The 18,189-nt window shown below is 42.6% G+C and overlaps 1 protein-coding gene and 1 pseudogene across 1 annotated transcript; both read right to left on the bottom strand.

Annotated features, from left to right (window-relative positions):
- Positions 1–707: 707 nt before the first annotated feature.
- LOC101675324 (olfactory receptor 49) lies at positions 708–1,637 on the bottom strand. The gene has a single exon (XM_004755474.3). The coding sequence runs from the start codon at positions 1,635–1,637 to the stop codon at positions 708–710; it is 930 nt and encodes a 309-aa protein (XP_004755531.3).
- Positions 1,638–11,870: 10,233 nt separating this feature from the next.
- LOC123388365 lies at positions 11,871–12,802 on the bottom strand (annotated as a pseudogene).
- Between the last annotated feature and the right edge of the window lie 5,387 nt (positions 12,803–18,189).

Genomic DNA, 18,189 nt, shown 5'->3' with positions numbered 1-18,189 from the left:
GAGAGAGAGCATGAGAGGGGAGAGTTTCAGAGGGAAAAGCAGACTCCTGACTGAGAAGGGAGCCCAATGTGGGACTCGATTCCAGGACTCCAGGATTGTGACCTGAGCCAAAGGCAGTCACTGAAACAACTGAGCCACCCAGGTGCCCCTCATGAGTATATTCTTGTTGAGGATCTCTTTATCAGTTATGGAAGGTTCTAGTGAAGATGGTTGCTCTTTGTCATTATAACTTTTTAAAAATATTATCTATTTATTTATTTGAGAGAGAGAGAGAGAGAGTGTGTGCGAGCAGGGTAGGGAGAAAGGGGGCAGGAGAGAATCTCAAGCAGACTATGCACTCAGTGCGAAGCTGAACTCGGGGCTTGATCTCATGACCCTGAGATCATGACCAGAGCTGAAGTTGAGTCAACTGTTCAACCAACTGAAACATCCAGGCACCCCTGTTTATTGTTATAAATTAAAATGAGACAAGACTGAGAAACTCAGATAAAGCTCAGGGTCAGAAGCATGAATACATACCAACATAGCAATTTTCTGTACCCTCTGATTTTGCATGAGCCAATAATATGTGTGAGAAACCACTATAGATTAGAGCACATGGTAAAAACTGTCAAGAAGGAGGTAGTTCATTGGGATCAGGACAGGACTGCCTTTATAGAGGTTTAGGCAAGGAGATAAACTTGCCCTCTCTCAGGCACACCTCATTTTTATGAGAGGAGCTTGCTCATTCGCTCTCTAAACACCTGCTTCACCTGTTTGTTCCTCAGGGTGTAGATGAAGGGATTGAGCATCGGGGTCACCACGGTATTGAGCAAGGCCACCACCTTGTTTTTGTCCTCTCCCTCAATGCCCTTCCCTGATCGGACGTACATGAAGATGCAGCTTCCATAGAAGAGAGACACGACAATGATGTGGGAGGAGCAGGTTGAGAAGGCTTTCTGCCTCTCCTTGGCTGAGGGGATGCGCAGGATGGTGTGGAGGATGTGGCCATAGCAGGTGGCCGTCACGGACAACGTGCCCAGTAAACTGATATTGGCCGTAATAAAGCCCAGGAGCTCTATCAGACTCGTGTCTGCACAGATGAGCTCCAGGAGTGGGAAGTTGTCACAGAAGAAATGATTAATGATATTGGGGCCACAGAATGGCTGTTGAAAAGTGATGAAACTTGGAAAGATGATGAGAAGAAATCCTGCCGTCCATGAACAAAGAACTAGCTGGACACAGACCCTTTTGCTCATGATGGTGGCATAACGCAAGGGGTTACATATGGCCACATACCTGTCAAAGGACATCACTGCCAGTAGGAAGAACTCGGTGGTGCCCAGGAAGAAATAGAGGAAAAACTGGAGAAAGCAACCTGGGAGAGAAATGGTCTTGTATCCAGTCAGGATGTTGGTCAGCATCTTGGGGAAGATGACCGAGGTGAACCAGATCTCCAGGACAGCAAAGTTGCGGAGGAAGTAGTACATCGGAGTGTGGAGACGCCTGTCCATGAGGGTGATGCCCACAATGAGGAGGTTCCCCAGCAGAGTGAGGAGGTAGGTCAGGAGCAGCCCCAGGAAGATAAGCATCTGTAGCTCACAAGCATCTGAGAGCCCCAGCAGGACAAACTCAGTGACAGTGGTGTGGTTCCTCATGGCTCCTCTGATATCCACTGGGGGTGGCCAATCAGAAATGTGCAACATCAGGATTTGTGGTGTTCTGGGTACCTGAGGGCACTTGGAACTGAAAGGAAAGAGGGATGAGTGTTCTATTTTAAGCTGAAGGAGTCCTTTTGTTTTTCTGGATCTATCAGTCCCTTTCTCAACCTCCTCATGCTTGTTGTCCAGATTCCTCATTGAGTTAGCCTCAAGTCACACGTATTCTGACCCAATTTAAATCAATTTTCTGGTATTCTTTGGGGGAAAGTATTGCTTTTACCAATTCTTTTTCATTTCTCGTGTTTCTTTCTTTTTTAAAAATTTTATTTACTTATTTGAGGGAGAGAATGAAAAAGAGAGCATGAGAAGGGAGAGTGTCAGAGAGAGAAGCAGACTCCTCACTAGGAAACTCTGTATTAAGCTCCTTTCATTCTTTTCTTTTAGGTTAGATGATGGTTTTTTCATATTCACTCAAATGTACAAGGGACCTCTCAAGTGCATTAAAATAAATCCCTCTACAATTCCTGTGTCCAATGGATCACAGACCTTTGTAGAAAACATCGATGGAATAATTACTCTAGAGCTTGTTACTGAAGGCATTTAAGTTGGAGATGGTGGTTGCACCTGAGCTCCATCATTCACTAACTTGTCTAGGACCAGTTATCTACCCACCAAAACTTTTTCTTCATAGGAACAATAACAGCATATTTGTAAAGAGTTCTCCCAGAGCTTAAATGAATGATGCATACCCACACTTAGCACAAGGCTAGCCACAGAGCAAGCAGCTGTGTAATGTTAGCTATTTGAATATCTCCCTTTGTGACTGAAACTCTAGTAGGGCAATAAGAGGAAATCACAGTCAAATTGGAGAAAAGACACTGGGATTTGGGGCCATAGATATTTAAACAAAAAGTTAAAAAAATAGGAAGGCATTGTCAGCTCATTATAGAAAGTTAAGGAAACACAGGGAAGTGGAATAAAAAGAATCACATGTAGCCCCACAGAGGCACTTTTATGCACATTTTGATTCATTTCTATTATATTTTTTCCATTCTTATCTAGTGTATATTGTTTTACCTACCATGCTCATAGATGATGTATTTTGCTTCTCTTTCTTTCTGACATATTACTATAAGAAATTTTTGTCAATTTATTACAAACTTCTTGTTATTATATTATTTGATTGATACATTGGGAGGGAAGCATGTGCTTTGAAACTGATATATAGTGAGGAAGAGAGCATATATTTGTAGATGTGGCATCATGTTTAATATTTTGGGATAATATCCTAAATATGATAACAAAGTTAATAACAATTAATGGTGATATTCAGAATTGCTCATTGGCCAGTTTCAAATTCAGATGTTGGCTTTAAATAATTTTTAAAGGCTATATTAAATGATTGTTACTTCTGGTTTCTACATTGTTTAATACTGTCCATGGAGGTCTGGGTAAAGAACTAGGCAACCTTGCCATTGGTAGTTTTTTTATAGATTTGACAGGTTAAGGCAAGCTTCTGTAGGGAGCAGGATAATGTGATAAGACTGCATAAGAAGGGCGCCTGGGTGGCTCAGTGGGTTAAGCCACTGCCTTCGGCTCAGGTCATGATCTCAGGGTCCTGGGATCGAGTCCCGCATCGGGCTCTCTGCTCAGCAGGGAGCCTGCTTCCTCCACTCTCTCTCTGCCTGCTCTCTGCCTACTTGTAATCTCTCTCTGTCAAATAAATAAATAAAATCTTAAAAAAAAAAAGACTGCATAAGAAAAGTGGTAACACACTACTTTATAGCTATGTGACGTATGTATTTTGATGGAGAAGGACTGGATGAGAACACTTAAAGATTAACATGTTCGCCAGTAAGGATGGGAGGATTGTGGATGATTTTTCTTTCTTCTTCTAATTATTGCTTTTAAAATAACTTAAGTCCAAACTCATAAGTGAAGCCAGCACAGTGAGACCACTTGTGTGAAGAGATGGGCAGAGCACTTTGGGAGAGACGAATGGGAAACAAATGACTGTCCATGAAAACAGTGAGAAAAAGCTTTAGAGATTCTGTGACTCAACAGCTGGATCTGAGTCAGAATACTGAGAATGATGAAAAAAATCAAATGAGCCGTAGCCTGCCAGTGGCACCGGCAGACAGATGACAGATTTCTAGGCAGAGCGTCCAGAACTATGAGATTCCCCTTCCCCCGTTCCCAAAATGCATCAATGCAGGTTGCCTACTAGCTACCAGGTGAGGTGCTCAGTTGTCTTCACAAGGCACTTGCGATGATGGAGACCCCCAGTTTTCACAGGAAGTTCCAGGCTCTACAGTGTTGCCTGAGGACCACACTTTTTCGGGGACTCACCAGAGATTCAAAGTGAGGGAAGCTCCAGAGCTGTAACATGGTCTGCAGATCATGGACATAGGCATGTCCTGTCTTCTTTGTAGTGCATGTGTCACAAACCTCCATGTTTTCCAACAACCAGTCTTCCTTATGATGCTTCCTAACTCCTTTGTTACCAACACATCCCCAGACTTCCTCAGAAATGAGCGATCTTGGGTATTCCCCAGAACTTCTGGGTTCACCCCAGTTTTCAGGAAGTTTCTATTGCTTCTGCCCTATCACAGTACCCCTGGTGGGCCACCTTCCTGGGGAAATGGATGTAGGCACACAATTAATTATTTACCCATCCCTCCTAAACTAAGGCAAAGACAGACGTCAGCTGGTGCAGATACGTATGATTCATCTTCAGTTGGGCTTAAGAGGCTTCTGGCTAAAGGTACATGCCTTTCCAGGGTCATGGTGCCCATAGAGGATTCTGGGGTAAACAATTAGTGGCAGACGGCTTGTCTCTGTGGAGGTGGCATCGGGCCGGGGCTGCTTGAGGTTCTGTTTGGTCTCCATGGGTCTCAGAGATACACAAGGTACACAGCTCAAACTTAACCAATCTAGAGAGTCCCTCTCTTCTTTTGCAGGATGAAGCTGTGCTTCCCCTGAGATTCATTACCATCGCTGGCATCAGGGAGTTGGGAGGGTCCCTTACCTCTAACTTTCTTCAAATTTGAGATGGAGACTTTGTACTTTTTTTTCTGGCTGAGAAACTCAAAACTCCTCACGATGTTTATTATAACAAAGAAGTTCAGCTATGAAAACATTCAACAAAGTTCTGTTGAGTGCTTAATGTGTGACTGGATGCCAGAGATGTACAGGCAGAACCTTGTGGGGACCAAAGACATTAAGCAATCACACAAGTGGTTAATTACTATGGTGACGAGTGTCTTGAAGGAGCACTCTTAGGCCATCCTGAGCTAGACTGAAGGACAAGGGAAGGTGTCTCTGATGGAGTTCTATAAACCTGAGACCTGAAGGATGAGTTGGAGTGTGGGGGATAAAAAACTTTGCATTAATTAATTAATCCTTCATTCAACACATGTACACTGAGCACCTACTATGTGCCAAGCACTGTGCTATGCAGTGAGGATGACTATGAATGGTAAGTGAAAGAAACATGGTCCTAGTCCCCATGAAACTTACTTTTCATTGGGAGAGTCTTGGTAAGACGATCTTAGGACATAGTCCCCAACTTGGCTTTTGACCCAGTGAAGTGACAACTACTGTGTAATCCCCCACCTTCTTTCTTTGGTCACCACACTACCACTGAGAGGATCAAACCGGCTGATGTAAGTTGACTGCAGTGAGTAGTATGATTTTAGGAGCCAATGGTGTGTTTGGAAAGGCAAATGAGTGACTGACTTTCAGCTGCTCTCTGTTTTTAAATGGCCGAGTGAGCTAATTTGACTATGGTTTCTCTCTCCTGAGAGTCTGGATGTTCTTGATGTGGTAGGATGGCTAGTCTCCCTAAACACTTAGATGTCATGTAAACTGCTTGTGGATTCACCTTACCAGGCGGTAAGAGGCAGACTATACCGCTGACCCATAAGAAGGAGGCCCAGACAGCTGGACATCTGAGGGGAAAGAGTGAATGTGGTACACACTGTACGTGCTGGATCTGCTTATCGAAATTTTATTCCTTCTCTGGCCAGATCAGAAAGGGCCTTTTTAAGCCTTGCAGCTTTTGAATGGTGACCATCCATCATTGGGCACCTGCCAGGCACAGTGAGAAATGAGAACACTGAGTCCCCTCTGTGTCTAGACTTACTCCTTTTCTTCCATGGAATTCCATTTCCTTCCCTGACAATGGTTTTATCCTTTTTATGTGAATCTTTGTTTCTGGGTAAAGAGCTCCTCATCTGAAAGAAAAAAGAGCCTGACTTACTCTCCTGGAACTGGGAAATTAGTCTTTTTCTCACACTGACACTCAGAAGAGGAACACATGTTAATGTATATGCACTAACAAGACATTGTCAGGACTGTGAATGTATAAAGCGGGTGTTTGGCAAGAGAAAAAACCAGGTGAGACCTGCCTTAGATGATTGCCAGGAAAGGCATGGCCAAGGAAGTATGACCGGAGCTCAGACATGAAGGCAGAATCGGGGTTGCCCAGGTGACTGGTCATGAAAGTTTCTAGGCAAAGAGAGAACAGAGTATCAAGGCCGTGATATGGCAAAAAGCTGGTGTTCCTGAAGCACAGCAAGAGGGCCAGTGAGTCAGGAAGAGGGTGATGGTGTTGTGAGATTTGGCTGGAGTGTTGTGTGCTGGGTTCAAAATTTTGCGGAGCCTTGAAGACCTGGCCTACAAGGAGGATGATGTATTCCAAGTGCATTTGAAAGCTACTGGAAGGTCTTCAGCAGAGAAGTGACACAATCTTGTTATGCTTTAAAAAGTCGTCACTCTGGGGGCTGGTAGGAAGAAGAAGTGGAGCAGGGAGCAGGCAAGTAGAAAAGGAAAAGAGACGAAGGGACTTATTGTTGGGGTCGGAGGAGAAGAAATCACATAGATAAATCGTCACTATTTTTGATGAAGAGTAATTTGTTTAGAAAAAAAAAAAATAATGGCAGGCAAATGTAGATTGAAGGCATGATCAAAGGAACTATGGTCGGAGGATAAAATCTTGAAAAGGATCAGGCTTGGTTAGGTAGGCAGAACACAGAAAGAGGATCCTTGAGGAGGGAATCGTTGGTGGTCTGGGTAGACTGCAACCCCCATTGATATCTGGGAAGTCTATGTGCAGGTGTCAGAAGTTTTTGGCTAGTTGGTAGTTCAGGAGTGTGACTATAGTTTCTCAAGAGGTTGGGGGATAAAACTATCAGGAGAGCTAAGGAGAAATCATATCCTCAGTGGATGAAAGAATAGGCAGGTCCTCAGGATCAGGACAGAAGCATTGACTCTAAGTCCAGGGTCCAATTCCCAGGACAGGGCACAAGAACCATTTTTCAGGAGAGGGCAAAAGTCTAGTCACTACAAAAGGAGCACCAGGGTGAATGTGGTCGACTAGGGAGTGAGACTGAGGCTGAGTCCTACAGAGCTGGCCTGGGTCTTTCCAAAACCTCCCTGCCTGCAGAACTTGGAGGAAAGGGTCAAAAGAGGAAAGAAAAGGTGTGTCATGCTCTGATGCCTAACTCAGATACTGTGAGCTAATAAATGCTTGTTGTTTTAAGATGCCAAGTTTAGGGAGAGTACCTGCAACGGCAGATAATGAATACAGTTCTCTTCAGGATCCTAGCTTTTACTTTTGAGGTGTCCTGGTGGGGCATATAATACAGGGTGATCTGGGTATAGATATCTTATCTTCTGTATCTTTGTTCTTGAGCTCCCTGCTGATGAAAGCTTCTTTGAACTTTCTTATACTCTGAATCTTGAGCTCAGTTTACATCATCAAGAATTCTCATATAGGGCGCCTGGGTGGCTCAGTGGTTAAGCCGCTGCCTTCGGCTCAGGTCATGATCTCAGGGTCCTGGGATCGAGTCCCGCATCGGGCTCTCTGCTCGGCAGGGAGCCTGCTTCCCTCTCTCTCTCTCTCTCTGCCTGCCTCTCCGTCTACTTGTGATTTCTCTCTGTCAAATAAATAAATAAAAAAAATCTTTAAAAAAAAAAAAAAAGAATTCTCATATAAACTCTTAGAGAGCAGTATTTGCCACTTCCTGAATTTGAATAGAGAGACTTCATTGTCTGAGTGGTTAGGGACAAGCTTACAAATACTGACATCATAACTCTCTTCTCAGTTTTATGATAATCAGTTGTTGGACAGCTTTCTTTGCTATATACTAAACAATGAGCTGAGAAATCAACAAAGGGACCAATTCCAATGCCACTGGAAACTGTTGTGAAGAGTTCCTCTTCCCAGTCAACATGCTTGTCCCAAATTTGCTGTCCCCACAATAGAGTTGTCTAAGACAGATCCAACTTTGAGCCTTTCAAGCCAGATTTTCTCCTTATTGCTCTGCTTCTGTGATACCATCTTTCTAATTACCTAGACTCAATACCTGGGGCTCTCCTTTGTGTTTTTTCTCTGTGATATTTTACCTTTTCAGTACCCAAGCCCTAGGAGGTTCTGCCTGTGCAACATCTCATATTTTTTCTTGTTGCATTGCCATGGGTACTACTCAAGGTCATAGCCATATTCCCTCCTGTTTGAAGCATTTCTGTTATCTTTTCATTTTGACCTTTTATTATGGAAATTTCAAACATTTCCAGAAGTAGACAGATTATACAAGGAATCATCACGTACTCATTAGCTAGTTTTGACAATAACCAGGTCGTGGTCATCCTTTTCTCACCTAGACTACCAGCTACTTTCCCCCTTTCCCACAGTATTGTGAAGCAAATCCCAGACATTATATAATTTCATCTGTAAATATTTCAGAGTATTAAAGCCCAAGTACTCTTTAAAAATGTAAAGATAATGCCATTATTACTTACAAAAATGAAAAATACAGCAATCATCTAAAGGGTTATTATTTTCATTTGAATTGTCCTGACTATTAATATGGTTGAATGACTTTACACTTATTTCCTGGACCTTTGGGTTGCTTTTCTGTTAGGTGTCTCTGCATATCCTTTGCTCATTTATCTATTCCGTGGCTTGTCTTTGTATCTTATGAATAATAACCCCTTATTTGTAGCATGCATTTTCCATCTACCCCTTGCTGCATACCCATTCAAACCTGTTCACGCTGTTATTTTTTCCTTGACCCTTGGATGGAATTCAGGACAGGTATGATGAATTTTCTGGCCCCTCATTATTTTAGAAGTCTTCCATTCAGTGCAAGTCCAAAGAATGGGGTTTTAAAATTGCCCAATCCTATATAATTGTTAGAATTCTGAACATCACTGAAAGTGAAAAGGTACCCTTCCAACACCTAAGGCCGCTTTCAGGTGGGAAATCTTCAGAGGGATAGGATGTGCGTTCTTGGCTTCATCTGCCTTCACTGTGCAAGCCCACCTTCCCCTTACTTGTGTTTTCTACCCCTGCCCTCTTCCAGGGATATGAGGATGGGGCAGTGGTGGCAAGTAGGGAGTGGGGAACCTAGAGAAAATGGAAGGTGGTGTGAGCATAGATGGTAGTGCTGCTGATGGATAGAAGTGGTGGCGTGCTGTATGTATTTTGGCAGTATAACTCATAGAATTTGCTGATAGATTGACTGCAGGATAGGAGAGAGAGAGGGGATTCAAAGATAACATACTTTTGTTCTGGAATCTGCATTTTTCTTACTTTTCTTACTTTTTCTTAAAAGACATGGAACATAAAATTTGCCATTTTAAGCATTTTAAAGTGTACCATTCATTGGCATTAAGTACATTAATAGTGTTGAGCGATCATCACCATTCCCCATCTCCAGAACTTTTTCATCATCCCAAACCCAAACTCTGTTTCCATTAAATAATAACTCTCCATTCCCACACTCACCTCCAACCCTTGGTGACCACGATTCTATCTTTTGTCTCCATGATTTTGAATACTCCAGATACCTCACATAAGTGGCATCATATATTATTTGTACTTTTGTGTCTGGCTTATTTCACTTAGCAGAATGTCTTCAAGGTTCATCCACATTGCAGCATGTGTCAGAATTTCATTCCTTTTTTTTCCCAAAAGATTTTTAAAAATGTATTTGACAGAGAGAGATCACAAGTAGGCAGAGAGGCAGGCAGAGAGAGAGAGAGAGAGGGAGCAGGCTCCCAACTGAGCAGAAAGCCCAATGTGGGGCTTGATCCCAGGACCCTGAGATTATGACCTGAGCTGAAGGCAGAGGCTTAACACACTGAGCCACCCAGGCACACAGAATTTCATTCCTTTCTAAGGCAGACAACATTCCATCTTATCTATATACCACATTTTGCTGATACATTCATTCATCAACAGACATTTGAGTTGTTCCCATATTTTTTGACTATTGTGTGTAATGCTGTTATAAATGTAGATGTACAAATGTCGGCTTGGGTCCCTGCTTTTAGTCCTTTTGGGTATATACCCAGAAGTGGAATGGCTGGCTTGTATAGTAAATCTATGTTTATCTTTTAGAAACTGCCATAGTGTTCTCCACAGCAGCTGCACCATTTTACATTCCCATCAGCGAAGCACAAGGGCTCTAATTTCTCTACCTTCTTGCCAACACTTGTTACTTTCTGTTTTTAACATTTATAAAATATGAGCCATCTTAATGAGTATGAAGCAGTAATTCATTGTGAGTTTGACGTGCATTTCCCTAATGATTAGTGGTGTTACATGTCTTTTCATGTGTGTATCGGCCATTTGTAGAATTGGATTGTTTATTTTTGTTGTTAAGGACATGGCTTTTGGGTTTACAGAAGGTATCTAATGCCATTTTGAAATCCTTCTTTGGTAAAGATTCTTATTATTATCTAATTAAATGTTTTTCTATTTCTTTTTAGTTTTTTGTGAATGCTCATTTTCTAGGAAATCATCCATTTCCTCCTGGTTTTCACATTTGTTGTGGAAGACTCACACGTGATTTTTTTTCTTACAAGATCATTTTCTATCCTGAATTATAGTTATTTATGTACTTTCTTTCTTCCTTACTAGATTTCAAATTTTTAAAGAAATAGATTAAATTGTTATCCCAGGCCACATAATACATTTTCTTGAACATGACATTTGTGTAATAATTATTTTGGAACGAATAAATACAATAGTTAATTAATTTATTTAATGTTTGTTTATTTGCCAGTGTGTCTTTATTTTTTCCTTCATGAACATAGTGAACATTTTAGTAACAAACTTCAATAGGTCAAATTGTGTATTTCACTTTATATGGTATTTACTACAATATTTGCAATACACAATTAAAAAAATATTTTTACTTATTTATTTGACACAGACAGAGAGACAGCAAGAGAGGGAACAGAGGCAGGGGTGTGGGTAAAGGAGAAGCAGAGTTCCTGCTGAGCAAGGACCCTGATGCGGGGCTCGATTCCAGGACCCTGGGATCATGACCTGAGCCAGAGGCAGAGGCTTAATGACTGAGCCACCCAGGCATCCCTGGAATACACAATTTATAGCAATTTGAATAGAAATCGTTTTGCTGAGACCTGGTGTGAACTTCAGAAAGAAGTGAGGGAAGGTGGGATGATAAATGGAGGAAATGAACTAACATTTATTGAGGACTTACTATGTGCCAGTCACTACTTGAGGCATCTTGCGTAGATATCTCATTTGACTCTCTTCATACTCCTTTGGAATGGGCATTGCATTCCCATTTTACAGAGGAGAAAACTGAGACTAAAGAGAAGAAACCAAAGAGCCTTTGGTCAAAGAGCCTTTGTCATTAGGAATGAGGAATTTCTATGAATTTTAGTACTAAAAGACCTAAGTAGCTTATATACAAATAATGAGGAGTCAGCCTTAGTCCTTTGTTGAGTTCTTGCTGATGTGTTACTGTGACAGCAGTGCAAGTGTGAAATGAGGGCAGTGCTAACAGAGGACTGTTCTCTCCTCTGAGGGTGTTGGAGCCACAGACACAAAACAATCCAATTAGTCTGCAAGCACTTATTGAGTATTTGTATGGTCAATGCCAATGGGTTGGTGCTTGAGGCTTATGGTGAGTTACAGATCTATTACCTGCTCCCAAAGAGTTCTTTATATTCTGTTGGGAGGCCAGGCAGACACAGGCGGAATGAAGAGAGTAATTCAAATCTGATAATTAATAAAAATGCCTTGACGGTCTAGAGGAATCATGAGTTCATGCTGAATTGCATAGTGACTGATACCCTAGAAACATGGCATCAGAGAATTTTCTAAGTGGGGAAGTCTCATTTTCTTGCTGAGACCTGATAGTCCCTTAGCTTGTCTGGGAATATTAGCTCCAACTTCTTAGTTCCACGGCTTTATAAGAAGAGTCTGTTTGCCTGCTCCCTAAACACCTGCTTCACCTGTTTGTTCCTCAGGGTGTAGATGAAGGGATTGAGCATCGGGGTCACCACGGTATTGAGCAAGGCCACCACCTTGTTTTTGTCCTCTCCCTCATTGCCCTTCCCTGATCGGACATACATGAAGATGCAGCTTCCATAGAAGAGAGACACGACAATGATGTGGGAGGAGCAGGTTGAGAAGGCTTTCTGCCTCTCCTTGGCTGAGGGGATGCGCAGGATGGTGTGGAGGATGTGGCCATAGCAGGTGGCCGTCACGGACAACGTGCCCAGTAAACTGACATTGGCTGTAACAAAGCCCAGGAGCTCTATCAGACTCGTGTCTGCACATATGAGCTCCAGGAGTGGGAAGTTGTCACAGAAGAAATGATTAATGACATTGGGGCCACAGAATGGCTGCTGTATAGTGATGAAACTTGGGAAAATTATGAGAAGGAATCCTGTCATCCATGAACAAAGAACTAGCTGGACACAGACCCTTTTGCTCATGATGGTGGCATAACGCAAGGGGTTACATATGGCCACATACCTGTCAAAGGACATCACTGCCAGTAGGAAGAACTCGGTGGTGCCCAGGAAGAAATAGAGGAAAAACTTTGTAGGAAACAGCCTGGGAGAGAAATGGTCTTGTATCCAGTCAGGATGTTGGTCAGCATCTTGGGGAAGATGACCGAGGTGAACCAGATCTCCAGGACAGCAAAGTTGCGGAGGAAGTAGTACATCGGAGTGTGGAGGCGCCTGTCCGTGAGGGTGATGCCCACAATGAGGAGGTTCCCCAGCAGAGTGAGGAGGTAGGTCAGGAGCAGCCCCAGGAAGATGAGCATTTGTAGCTCACAGGCATCTGAGAGCCCGAGCAGGACAAACTCAGTGACAGTGGTGTGGTTCCTCATGGCTCCTCTGACATACGCTGGAGATGGCCAATCAGAAGTGTGCAACATCAGGATTTGTGGTGTTCTGGGTATCTGAGGGCATTTGGAACTGAAAGGAAGAAGGATTCAGAGCAGAAGAAGCCCTTTTGTTTTTGGATCTATCAGTCCCTTTCTCAACCTCCTCAGGCTTGTTGTTCAGATTCCTCATTGAGTTAGCATCAAGTCACATGTATTCTGACTCAATTTAAATCAATTTTCTGGTATTCTTTGGGGGAAAGTCTTGCCTTTACCAATTCTTTTTATTTCTCTTTTTTCTATTAAGAAACTCTATATTAAGCTCCGTTCATTCTTTTCATTTAGATTAGACGATGGTTCTTTTCATATTCACCCAAATGTACAAGGGGCCTCTCAAGTGTATTAAAACAAATCCCTCTGCAGTTCCAATGGATCAAAGACTTTTATAGAAAACATTGATGGAATAATTGTTACAGAAGGCATTTAAGCTAGAGATTGTGGTTGCACCTGAGCTCCATCATTCACTAACTTGTCTAGGACCGGTTATCCACCTCACCAAAACTTTTCCTTGATGGGAACAATAACAGCATATTTGTAAAGAGTTCTCCCAGAGCTTAAATGCATGATGCATACCCAACACTTAGCACAAGGCTAGCCACAGAGCAAGCAGCTGTGTAATGTTAGCTATTTGAATATTTCCCTTTGTGACTGAAACTCTAGTAGGACAATAAGAGGAAATCACAGTCAAATTGGAGAAAAGACATTGGGATTTAGGGCCATAAGTTTTAAACAAAAAGTTAAAAAAATAGGAAGGCATTATCAGCTCATTATAAGGAAGTTTAGGAAAACACAGAGAAGTGGAATAAAAGAATCATATGTAGCCCCACAGAGGCACTTTTATGCACATTTTGATTTATTTCTATTTTTAAATATTTCTATTATTTCTATTTCTATTTCTATTTTTCTGTTCTTGGTTAGTGTTTATTGTTTTACCTACCATGCTCATAGATGATGTATTTTGCTTCTCTTTCCTTCTGACATATTACTATAAGAAATTTTTGTCAAATTATTACAAACTTCTTGTTATTATATTATTTGAATGATACATTGGGAGGGAAGCATGTGCTTTGAAACTGATATATAGTGAGGAAGAGAGCATATATTTGTAGATGTGGCATCATGTTTAATATTTTGGGATAATATCCTAAATATGATAACAAAGTTAATAACAATTAATGGTGATATTCAGAATTGCTCATTGGCCAGTTTCAAATTCAGATGTTTGTTTTAAATAATTTTTAAATGGCTATATTAAATGATTGTTACTTCTGGTTTCTACATTGTTTAATACTGTCCATGGAGGTCTGGGTAAAGAACTAGGCAACCTTGCCATTGGTAGTTTTTTTATAGATTTGACAGGTTAAGGCAAGCTTCTGTAGGGAGCAGGATAATGTGATAAGATTGCATTAGAAAAGTGGTAACACACTACTTTACAGCTATGTGACGTATGTATTTTGATGGAGAAGGACTGGATGAGAACACTTAAAGATTAACATGTTCGCCAGTAAGGATGGGAGGATTGTGGATGATTTTTCTTTCTTCTTCTAATTATTGCTTTTAAAATAACTTAAGTCCAAACTCATAAGTGAAGCCAGCACAGTGAGACCACTTGTGTGAAGAGATGGGCAGAGCACTTTGGGAGAGACGAATGGGAAACAAATGACTGTCCATGAAAACAGTGAGAAAAAGCTTTAGAGATTCTGTGACTCAACAGCTGGATCTGAGTCAGAATACTGAGAATGATGAAAAAAATCAAATGAGCCGTAGCCTGCCAGTGGCACCGGCAGACAGATGACAGATTTCTAGGCAGAGCGTCCAGAACTATGAGATTCCCCTTCCCCCGTTCCCAAAATGCATCAATGCAGGTTGCCTACTAGCTACCAGGTGAGGTGCTCAGTTGTCTTCACAAGGCACTTGCGATGATGGAGACCCCCAGTTTTCACAGGAAGTTCCAGGCTCTACAGTGTTGCCTGAGGACCACACTTTTTCGGGGACTCACCAGAGATTCAAAGTGAGGGAAGCTCCAGAGCTGTAACATGGTCTGCAGATCATGGACATAGGCATGTCCTGTCTTCTTTGTAGTGCATGTGTCACAAACCTCCATGTTTTCCAACAACCAGTCTTCCTTATGATGCTTCCTAACTCCTTTGTTACCAACACATCCCCAGACTTCCTCAGAAATGAGCGATCTTGGGTATTCCCCAGAACTTCTGGGTTCACCCCAGTTTTCAGGAAGTTTCTATTGCTTCTGCCCTATCACAGTACCCCTGGTGGGCCACCTTCCTGGGGAAATGGATGTAGGCACACAATTAATTATTTACCCATCCCTCCTAAACTAAGGCAAAGACAGACGTCAGCTGGTGCAGATACGTATGATTCATCTTCAGTTGGGCTTAAGAGGCTTCTGGCTAAAGGTACATGCCTTTCCAGGGTCATGGTGCCCATAGAGGATTCTGGGGTAAACAATTAGTGGCAGACGGCTTGTCTCTGTGGAGGTGGCATCGGGCCGGGGCTGCTTGAGGTTCTGTTTGGTCTCCATGGGTCTCAGAGATACACAAGGTACACAGCTCAAACTTAACCAATCTAGAGAGTCCCTCTCTTCTTTTGCAGGATGAAGCTGTGCTTCCCCTGAGATTCATTACCATCGCTGGCATCAGGGAGTTGGGAGGGTCCCTTACCTCTAACTTTCTTCAAATTTGAGATGGAGACTTTGTACTTTTTTTCTGGCTGAGAAACTCAAAACTCCTCACGATGTTTATTATAACAAAGAAGTTCAGCTATGAAAACATTCAACAAAGTTCTGTTGAGTGCTTAATGTGTGACTGGATGCCAGAGATGTACAGGCAGAACCTTGTGGGGACCAAAGACATTAAGCAATCACACAAGTGGTTAATTACTATGGTGACGAGTGTCTTGAAGGAGCACTCTTAGGCCATCCTGAGCTAGACTGAAGGACAAGGGAAGGTGTCTCTGATGGAGTTCTATAAACCTGAGACCTGAAGGATGAGTTGGAGTGTGGGGGATAAAAACTTTGCATTAATTAATTAATCCTTCATTCAACACATGTACACTGAGCACCTACTATGTGCCAAGCACTGTGCTATGCAGTGAGGATGACTATGAATGGTAAGTGAAAGAAACATGGTCCTAGTCCCCATGAAACTTACTTTTCATTGGGAGAGTCTTGGTAAGACGATCTTAGGACATAGTCCCCAACTTGGCTTTTGACCCAGTGAAGTGACAACTACTGTGTAATCCCACCTTCTTTCTTTGGTCACCACACTACCACTGAGAGGATCAAACCGGCTGATGTAAGTTGACTGCAGTGAGTAGTATATGATTTTAGGAGCCAATGGTGTGTTTGGAAAGGCAAATGAGTGACTGACTTTCAGCTGCTCTCTGTTTTTAAATGGCCGAGTGAGCTAATTTGACTATGGTTTCTCTCTCCCTGAGAGTCTGGATGTTCTTGATGTGGTAGGATGGCTAGTCTCCCTAAACACTTAGATGTCATGTAAACTGCTTGTGGATTCACCTTACCAGGCGGTAAGAGGCAGACTATACCGCTGACCCCCATAAGAAGGAGGCCCAGACAGCTGGACATCTGAGGGGAAAGAGTGAATGTGGTACACACTGTACGTGCTGGATCTGCTTATCGAAATTTTATTCCTTCTCTGGCCAGATCAGAAAGGGCCTTTTTAAGCCTTGCAGCTTTTGAATGGTGACCATCCATCATTGGGCACCTGCCAGGCACAGTGAGAAATGAGAACACTGAGTCCCCTCTGTGTCTAGACTTACTCCTTTTCTTCCATGGAATTCCATTTCCTTCCCTGACAATGGTTTTATCCTTTTTATGTGAATCTTTGTTTCTGGGTAAAGAGCTCCTCATCTGAAAGAAAAAGAGCCTGACTTACTCTCCTGGAACTGGGAAATTAGTCTTTTTCTCACACTGACACTCAGAAGAGGAACACATGTTAATGTATATGCACTAACAAGACATTGTCAGGACTGTGAATGTATAAAGCGGGTGTTTGGCAAGAGAAAACCAGGTGAGACCTGCCTTAGATGATTGCCAGGAAAGGCATGGCCAAGGAAGTATGACCGGAGCTCAGACATGAAGGCAGAATCGGGGTTGCCCAGGTGACTGGTCATGAAAGTTTCTAGGCAAAGAGAACAGAGTATCAAGGCCGTGATATGGCAAAAAGCTGGTGTTCCTGAAGCACAGCAAGAGGGCCAGTGAGTCAGGAAGAGGGTGATGGTGTTGTGAGATTTGGCTGGAGTGTTGTGCTGGGTTCAAAATTTGCGGAGCCTTGAAGACCTGGCCTACAAGGAGGATGATGTATTCCAAGTGCATTTGAAAGCTACTGGAAGGTCTTCAGCAGAGAAGTGACACAATCTTGTTATGCTTTAAAAAGTCGTCACTCTGGGGGCTGGTAGGAAGAAGAAGTGGAGCAGGCAAGTAGAAAAGGAAAAGAGACGAAGGGACTTATTGTTGGGGTCGGAGGAGAAATCACATAGATAAATCGTCACTATTTTTGATGAAGAGTAATTTGTTTAGAAAAAAAAAATAATGGCAGGCAAATGTAGATTGAAGGCATGATCAAAGGAACTATGGTCGGAGGATAAAATCTTGAAAAGGATCAGGCTTGGTTAGGTAGGCAGAACACAGAAAGAGGATCCTTGAGGAGGGAATCGTTGGTGGTCTGGGTAGACTGCAACCCATTGATATCTGGGAAGTCTATGTGCAGGTGTCAGAAGTTTTTGGCTAGTTGGTAGTTCAGGAGTGTGACTATAGTTTCTCAAGAGGTTGGGGGATAAACTATCAGGAGAGCTAAGGAGAAATCATATCCTCAGTGGATGAAAGAATAGGCAGGTCCTCAGGATCAGGACAGAAGCATTGACTCTAAGTCCAGGGTCCAATTCCCAGGACAGGGCACAAGAACCATTTTTCAGGAGAGGGCAAAAGTCTAGTCACTACAAAAGGAGCACCAGGGTGAATGTGGTCGACTAGGGAGTGAGACTGAGGCTGAGTCCTACAGAGCTGGCCTGGGTCTTTCCAAAACCTCCCTGCCTGCAGAACTTGGAGGAAAGGGTCAAAAGAGGAAAGAAAAGGTGTGTCATGCTCTGATGCCTAACTCAGATACTGTGAGCTAATAAATGCTTGTTGTTTTAAGATGCCAAGTTTAGGGAGAGTACCTGCAACGGCAGATAATGAATACAGTTCTCTTCAGGATCCTAGCTTTTACTTTTGAGGTGTCCTGGTGGGGCATATAATACAGGGTGATCTGGGTATAGATATCTTATCTTCTGTATCTTTGTTCTTGAGCTCCCTGCTG

Source organism: Mustela putorius, unplaced genomic scaffold, assembly GCF_011764305.1.
Source record: "Mustela putorius furo isolate JIRA1106 unplaced genomic scaffold, ASM1176430v1.1 tig00003898_pilon_pilon_pilon, whole genome shotgun sequence".
Classification (NCBI taxonomy): Eukaryota; Metazoa; Chordata; class Mammalia; order Carnivora; family Mustelidae; genus Mustela; species Mustela putorius.
This window is presented reverse-complemented; position numbering and strand designations above follow the sequence as displayed.